General features: G+C 41.4%; 1 protein-coding gene across 1 annotated transcript in view; it reads right to left on the bottom strand.

Annotated features, from left to right (window-relative positions):
• Window positions 1-817: 817 nt before the first annotated feature.
• Window positions 818-8,674, bottom strand: part of TRIM28 (tripartite motif containing 28) — a gene marked incomplete at its 5' end in the record, with an annotated part of 20,354 nt that continues 12,497 nt past the window's right edge. Inside the window, 10 exons of the mRNA XM_018576831.1 lie at window positions 818-1,253; window positions 1,948-2,082; window positions 2,996-3,070; window positions 3,739-3,841; window positions 4,740-5,020; window positions 5,954-6,158; window positions 6,251-6,290; window positions 6,364-6,522; window positions 7,635-7,749; window positions 7,830-7,976. Coding sequence (XP_018432333.1) covers window positions 1,038-1,253; window positions 1,948-2,082; window positions 2,996-3,070; window positions 3,739-3,841; window positions 4,740-5,020; window positions 5,954-6,158; window positions 6,251-6,290; window positions 6,364-6,522; window positions 7,635-7,749; window positions 7,830-7,976 — 1,476 coding nt within the window. The remainder of the gene's footprint in view (window positions 1,254-1,947; window positions 2,083-2,995; window positions 3,071-3,738; window positions 3,842-4,739; window positions 5,021-5,953; window positions 6,159-6,250; window positions 6,291-6,363; window positions 6,523-7,634; window positions 7,750-7,829; window positions 7,977-8,674) is intronic.

Here is an 8,674-nt window from a genome sequence, read left to right as displayed (position 1 = left end):
CCTCCCCCACAAGAATTCAGATTGCATTTTTTGTTTTTGATCAGTCTTCTAGTTCTGCATAACCACCAGCCGGGCAAATGGTATCAAAGGAGAGATCAGCAATGGCAACCCTTCACGGTCCCTTCATGAAATGTTCTCTTTAAAGGCAACAAATATTAAAATCGGATTGTTAAACTTGAAACGGTTTGGAGGTCTGGTGAACCCCAATTGAAACATCTTATTTACTTAACACTTAAACTGCGGCAAGCACTGCCATCCTGTCAAGTTTTGTGCCAAAATACATGGATAACTCACAAGAGTAACAATGCTGGATGGACAGTAGAAAAAAAGAAAAGGAGGGGGTTTTCAGGACGTTCTGTATGGAATTGCATGCTTTCAGAAAGTAAACATTAAGGGCCGGAGGAAACCACTAAATCCTCCATTGTAAGTGACAGAAGTGGAGTTTTAACAGTACATGACGGGTGCTCCTGTTATTAATGACGGACATGGAGCTTGACAGTATTATACAAGAACAATCTGACCAACTGCAAAGAAACTACAAAAATAACTGAAGAGATCGTTACGTTAGAACTTCATAGTAAATGTTTTACCCGGAACCTTCAATCCAGGAAGAGTGTTTACAGAGTAACAGCACCCGTCCAGGTGGAGTATCTTACATTTTGACCAGAGAAAACATGGCCAAACGCAGAAACTTGTGGCTGTCCTTCAGGGGATTGTTTTATTTTTATTTGCTTATGACTGGAACTGCAGAGGCATTGAATAAAGAGACTCACTGAGAAGGTACAAGTGAATGGAGAGAAAAAAAAAAAAAAAAAAAGCTTGTTAACTACTACACTGACCTCTCCAGAAAGTCTCCACTGCCAAAGACAGCCAATCACTCATCTTCAGTGACAATCTATCACTCAGCTATTGAAAGAGGAAGGGAAGTACTATAATAAAATCTCCAGTCATTTGCGCAGTCGTGACTTCGTATGATACGGGAACATGCGCATGACCCACTTGGATTAGACTATCGGAATAGATCCAAGCCTAAAAGATTATTCCTGATCGCCGCCGCTGTTCTTTACGGATGATACGCTTTCGCTAGTTGTGCTCATGGGGGAGCTCCGCTGAGTCGAGCTTTCGTTTTGCTGATCCTCATCAGCGCCCACATCGCCCGTGAGGCAGGAGAACTTGCGATCGCCAAAGAGCAGGTTAAGCCTTGCTTCAAAAAAGGCCTGCAGCTCGATGATGGACTGAACCACGGCTTTGTCCTGTAAGAATAATACACAGAGATTTCATCAACACAAGTGTTTCAATTCAGTCACAGTAAAGTGAGCACACAGGTAAATACCATTCAATGGCTTACAACTTCTACTTTAGTTGCAACCTTAGTTAGGCACGATTTGTAAACAAGCAGCTTCAAAGTCTTGAAACCTTCCATTAAAAATATATGCGATTAAAAAGAAGAGCCTCAAAAACCCATGACCTTCACAAAATGCATTTGCCATTTTTTGGGTTTAAATGTTAAACACTATGAAGGAGGGAAGTCATTATATATTAGGCCTACCAAATGTTCTCAGGCGGCATGGATCCCTTTCCACTCACTCCATTTAGTTTTGTTTTTAAGATCAACTTTAAGTTTCAACCCATTCAGTATCTCATGAAAGGACGGCCGATTTAGCTGCATCACCTGTGCTCTCTGAAACAAAGCTAGTATATAATATGAGCACCTCAAAATGCTAACTATACCATTTTCTACCCCAGCAGCACGCCCCCCATGCACAATATTCCTAGTTCTTCATCCTGGCAGAGAAAGACATTTTAAACATACATTTCCCTTGACAGTCATGTAAAGATGGCACTCAATGTATTTGCAACATTACCTTCCAAACCCCAAGGCAAACTAACACTTGTACAAAAGCCTCTAAGATGCAGGCTTAAATTAGGAAACAATTACATTTCTACCTCTGCAAACTTGCTGACATTCCTAAACATCAACCAGACATCTTTAACAAAGTCTTCTGGGCTGGCGAATGACTGAGAAAGCTTCTGTTGCAGCTTGGCTCGAATGAGTGTCAAGTCGATCAATGGGTTGTCATCCTAAAAAATACAAAACCAAGACAGACAATGAGTGTTATTCCTCAAGATATTAAACCACTTTAAGGAAAAGTATTGTGTTCTGGTAACTATATGGGGTTCATACCTGTAGTGATCATGTTACAGAGGGGACCCAGAAAAATGGAGACTACTGTGTTAATGCCGACAGTGGAACATGCGTCATTTTATATTGCCATTTTCTTTTTAAAAAAGAACAGTACAGCTTACACAGCAGAAGATACATTCCCAATGCATTGAAAGGAGAGCTTTTTAACCTGGTTCTAGCCTATTCTGTTACAACTCAAAGTGACCCTAAACTCCGGAGTTAAATTTTAAAAATACATTCAAGTACCATAACTATTAACAACAATGCATCTTATTTGTGTATCACTCGGCTGTAGATCCTCCAATCATCTCTGAATCGGTGGGGACACTGTCCTTCCTTCTGGAGGGGGGCTACTTTTGTTCCCCATGGTCACCACTCCAAGCTTGCTCTCGGGATGGACTACAATCTCATGTCCTGTTAACCAATTTGTATTGAGATTGTAGTCCATCTCAGGAGCGAGCTTGGAGCGGTGACTACTTTACAACACTGAGTATGGGGAACAAAAGTAGCCACCCTCCAGAAGGAAGGACAGTGTCAGCACCAATTCAGAGATGATTGGAGGATCTACAGCCGAGTGATACACAAATATGAGTTTTATTAATGGGTAAGGAATTGGGATGAAAGATTTACCTCCGAGTTTAATGTCAATAAGTATCCCCCACCCCACATGGCAGCCCATAAAGAGTTTACAGAAAGAGCAATTGCGAAAATACAATGCAGTTATGTATGCGGCCAGTTTATAAGTAAATCATACTCTAGTTCTCAGCAAATTCAGGGAGGTACTGTACTGGCAGTAAACTATGTACTTACCGCTCCACTTGAGAGTCTGTGGAAAGGCCGGCAGGGCTCATGGCAAAGTAGTTCCAGCAGTACACGTTCACACTTCTGCAATTACAAATAGGAAAGTGTGTAAATTAAAAAATGCTGTTAAACATGTCGGCTGCAAATTACAAAGGCTGAAATCAGCAGTTATTTTTAGGGAGAATATATAGCAGTCTTGTAGGTGCTCTCTATGTTCAGACTCAACTCCAGCAGACACATCCATAATTAATCTGTATCCTGGGATTCAGTGTGAAGGATGGACTTCAAGGCCAATACAAAGCATCATGTACATTTCTTGTATTAAGTAGCTTCCATCAGAAAGGTGTTTTGGGTTTTTACTAAATCTATAAACAGCTAAGCTGGAGAGATTAGCCCAGTTTCCAACAAAAACATTTTAGAGACACTACTGAAGTGAGTGCCGGTGGCCAGATGCTGCTCTCCTGGGCAGATTACTGCAAGGTCCCTTGAGTTATTGGGTAGAAAACTTCCCCTCTTCCAATCACACTGTCTGCTATAAAATTTTCAGGAAGAGTAGTCATGCAGGTTTTCAATTTCACATTCAAGTCAAAAATATGGTTTCCACAAACAGTGCTTTCATAGAAAGTTAGAGAATTTGATGTTTTTCACATTAAGTTAAAGCATTTCTGAAAATACACTGGTAATGTTTGGCTACCTTACATGCAAACTCTTCTTAAAAGGGTACTTTAAATCAAAATGAACATCACACAAACCTTCTGATCAACTGCTGACATATCAGAAGGATTAGCATCTGCTGGAACGTCTCCTTGATCGGTCTTTGATATATCCTGGCAGAGCATACACTTCCACTCTCCACTAAAAGACAAAGTAAAGTTACTTTTTGCATTGAATTACAGTACGGTATTATTGACTCATTAAGATCCAGGAGCAGCATATCCTCCGTTAAAAGATTTATAGACTAAACAGGGAAACCACATTCTGAGGTAGCAGCTACAGACTGACGTGGAAGAAAATCTCAGTGTTGGACATTCAGATAAATGTATTACTTAACTAGCCTTTAAACCGCTTTCCTTGCTGCCCCTTTACCATGGTTCACAAGCGATTTCAGGATGCACAGTGTTAAAAACACAATCAATTTGTCCAATCAGGGCAAAGAGACAGTGTCTGCTGATACCCCACCTCCTCCCAAGCAAGTTAAACTCAGCCAACAGCACTCCTTTAGGAGGAGTCTAGGAATGGAGGAGCATGTGAACAACCTCATGCGACAGTGCTTGGGCAGCCAATTGCATTGTACAAGGATGTCGCCTAACTGTAAGCTTTTATATTTTACTTCGGCGCTTGCCGAGGGTGGCCTCCCTGCAGTGGGCAGGCGGCAAGGGAGTCTGGAGTGGTGTTCTCTAGTGCTATCAGGAGGCACTGCTGCTTTGCCCTGAATGGTGACAGTGTTTAAGTCCCACATCAGCCAAATCATTTTATTTAAAGTGCCTCACCCGCACCCCAACATCTGACAGCAAAATTTGCACAATGTTAGGCAAGAATGTATTGGGGGGGGGGGTTACTTGTTGTCCCAACAAGTAATGTAACCAGTAAGGTATATTCTTTTGTGTCATTACCAGACCTTACCTGAGGAAACAAATGCCAGGAACTTAAGCCAAGCACTCTTACTTGCATAAACACACCTTGCTTTCATATCTCATCTACACAGATGCCGCTGACCGAATACATCGAAACAAGTTATAATTTATTGTAATACCTTGGCACTTCCACAACGGCAGGCAGGTGGCAGTCTCTGTGGAAGCTGGTTTTACACTTGACACATGCAAGCAGTGATCCTTCTTTCTGGCACACCTTACAGCGAGCAGCAGGGCCAGCTTCTGATAACCCCGAGTTAGCATCTGAAGCGACACCATCGCTGGGTGCACTTGCTGGGCGAACTGCGGGAGCACTTTCAGACGAGCCATCGGCACGCATTTGGGGCTTTTCCTCATTGGATTCAGCTGTTGGAATGCTGATGCCCGTTTCCATTGCTTCCTCCTGCAATAGGTCAACAATGGTTTAAAATCTGAAATGTATAAATTTCAGAAACAAAGAGATGCTGCATACCATGTGAGATTTCTTTTATTATTTTACAAGAGACAGGGCAAAAGTGTCTTTTACACCTTCCTATTTTAAATGATAGAATGTTGCACCTATCATCTTCAATTTTTTCATATCCACTTTGTATTGTCAAGCTACCATTGGAAGATTCATATTTTTAAACATTTAAGTATATGGGCAAAGTCAATTTTGTGGGATCCTCATGCCAATTTATGTTTTTGTGGAGTATGTTGCTCCCTTACTGTATGTTTGTGCTATTGAATATTCTGTTTTTGTATTGTTGGGAAAATTTATAAAGTTTACAAAAAAAAAAAAAATTGGGTGGAATGTTGTAGCACAACCATTGCCAGTTTTTGGGATATGTCAAGGTCAAACCTTGAAGTTAAAGCAGCAAATCTCAAGCATAAGCTCGCCAATTCTGCTACATTCATATGGACACTTATCCTGCCTAGAAGTCCTAGATCTTTCCAATAATACAGTACTTCTCCCACATGAGAAATTCCGTGCTCTGTGGCACCACACAATTGTTTAAGTGTAGTCCGCCAGCATACCCAAGGATTATTAGGGATGTTCAGATACCAGTGCCGATACTTGGCATTTTCATGAGAACTACCAGGGTTGCAGCTGGCATCTGGCTCTCCATCACTGTCCTGAAATCATTAGTCTGTATTTGAGCGCAGTATTCTCCTTAAAAATGACAGCTGCCTCCTAACTTGAAGTTTTTGTCTAGTGTTGGAGCTGGAAAAGTATTTGTACCGAGTACTGTACTTGGTATCTGAACATCCCTAATTATATTAGTAACACATTAAACGCTGGGCACACAGTACCTGTCACGACATCATTCAAAAATATAAGTTATGCTTTACGTACCTTTACAACAGGATCTCCTCCACCTGCACCAGCATTCCCTCTCTCAATTACAATGAGATTATAGTCCTCTGTGGTGTTTCCAGGAAAGACTTTAAAAACTGGGGGTTGTGTGGCTGGACTAAGATCAACATCTAAACGCTCCAAGCTGACCCTAGGAACTTTCTTTAATTGTTCATTAACTTCACCTCCCTCTGAAGCACGTCCCCTTTAAAAAAAAAAAAACATACATCGGCTTAACAGCACAGTGATCACTGGCTCACTTTGGAGTATGATGTGTGATTCAATAAAGAAATTTACCTTTTTTGACCAACAGATTCTAAGCCAGAAGATTCACCCTCTAGAAGAGAAAAACCATGTTACGATTACACAATACAAGGCAACTGTACGAAAGACATTAGAAAGACATGAACCTGCATAGTCATCCTGGATAAAGTTACCTCTCCCTTGACCAGTTCTCGACCGGTTCTGTACCATCGGACTGAAGTTAGTAAGGGGCGTCAGCACTTGAGAATTTGAATTCTGTGATCCCGAAGACGGCAGGACACCAGTTTTGTCTGATACAATTTTACCTGCAATGAAGATAGGCAAATATGAGATATGTACACACGCACATATAATATAATACAACACACACACGACAAAAAAAAAAATGTTATCCTTTATGACCCTTTACCCTACTCTATCCACAATGGCACCCAAATCCAATAGAAGCAGACACCTGTATGTGGAGTAAAGAGGGGAATTTATCAAAACTGGAGCAGACAAAATCTGGAGCAGCTGTGCACAGCAACCAATCAGCATCTTTCATTTTCAAATCTTAACCGAACTGAAGCAGATTGGTTGCCCTGGGCAACTGCTCTAGATTTTGCCTGCTCCAGTTTAAAAAAATTTCCCAGGACTCCTAAAGTGGCTTAGTGGTTAGCACCTCTGCCTTGCAGCACAGGGGGCCCCAGTTTGAATCCCAGTCAGGACACTATCTGCATGCTCTCCCCTGTGCTTGTATGGGTTTCCTCTGGTTACTCTGGTTTCCTCCCCCACTGCAAAGACATGCTGGAAAGTTAATTGGCTCCCGTCTAAATTGGCCCTGTATGCGTGTACAAAAGGGACTTTAGATTGTAAGCTCCTTGAGGGCAGGAACTGATGTGTGCAGTATGTAAAGTGCTGCATAAATGGTCTGTGCTAAATAAAGATCTGCAAGAATTAAACTTTCACAACTAGACCGAGCGCAACTTATTTGCCACATAAAAGAATTAAACTTCATTGGCCTCAAAAGCAAGCACCTACACATACCACTGAGCAAACTGTTTGGCATCCCAATGAGCAAAACTCATTGGCTGTCTCACCCACGAGCATATAGGTCTGTGTCACAACTCACAAGACCAAGTTAACTTTGTTGAGATGATACTTGTACCATAATTCACCATGCTTTTCCTACTGCCTTGAGGGAGCACACTATTCTGAGGGATTGGCCACTAGTAAGTTAAAATGGCTTGACCAACATTGGTCAATGTTTAGCGAGGTCGGCAGCGGCTAACAGGGATTAATTTGATAATCGCGCAATCTACACCATGAACCCCCAACAGTGCGCCTGTTGCACTTGGTAAAAAACATACTGGAAATTTACAACAGACGTCCTAGTGAGCGTACAGTCAAAGAATTTATAGTAGTAGGGAAATCTTACCAAAGAACTCTGCATGTTTTGTCCAGGTTTCCGAATCCCACTGAAACCTCAAATCACCCAATGGTTCAACTGGATCTACTGCAACCTTCAAAGCATGGTGCAGCTGGAAGTAGATCTAGAAAAGGAGAGAACTGTTAGTATCTGAAGTGTAGGGGAGGTATTACAGTCCTTGGAAACTTTTAAAGATTTACTTACCAGTTTTTTGGAAAGCAGCAAAGCCGTGTTATTGTTGCTCTCAAGGGCCCAGGAGGCAAATTTCAGAATGTGTTCCTGATGTTTCTGTAGTTTGGCCATGTTCCAGTGTTGCTTCTCTAGTTTATCCTGATGGCCTTCGGTCACTCTCTAAATGCAGAACCAGAAAATCAACAAATTCATGTTAAATAAGTCAAATTTAAGGAGAATTCATCCACTAGAAAGAACACTTTGGGATGCTAGATCTGTTCCAGAATATTCATGTACCAAAAGAAATCTATGGGCAGAATAGCGTTAAGCTTGTGTAAGAGGGAAATAACAGCTTTTGTTAGCAGTTTTGCCACTCCAATGCCCCTGGAGCCTACAAGAGCTTGGGCACAACCTCCTCATCCCAAAATACTGTGCCTGGGGTCAAAGTGAACAGCAGGTCCAGGCATTGTCACGCGGAGCACATTTTTATGGCTATACAAAATGAGACTATTTGCATAGCCACTTTGGAAAAGGGTACAAAAAGGGGAAAAATAATAAATTTTAAAGCGGAAGTGTCAACTTCTTAAAAGACCAATGCGCACAAGCACAAAATTGGGCTTCTAACATGCTATTGAAGCATTTTTGAAGAATCTGGCATACAGCATTTGAAACCGATCTAACAGGATACATTGTCCTTGACAACATTCTTTGCATTGCTTTTGTTTATACAAGTCAATGTGAATCACAAACATGTCACAAGCAAACCAAATCACAATTGTATTTTCCCTTGGGAGTATGCTGCATTTGACTTGCCTCTGATGTAGAAGCCAATGTAAAATAACCAAGCTGCCTCTGACATTTAGTAGATTTTGCCATCA

This window comes from Nanorana parkeri, unplaced genomic scaffold (assembly GCF_000935625.1).
Source record: "Nanorana parkeri isolate BGI_ZX_2015 unplaced genomic scaffold, ASM93562v1 scaffold5, whole genome shotgun sequence".
Classification (NCBI taxonomy): domain Eukaryota; kingdom Metazoa; phylum Chordata; class Amphibia; order Anura; family Dicroglossidae; genus Nanorana; species Nanorana parkeri.
The sequence above is the reverse complement of the archived record's forward strand: the minus strand, read 5'-3'. Positions and strand labels throughout refer to the sequence as shown.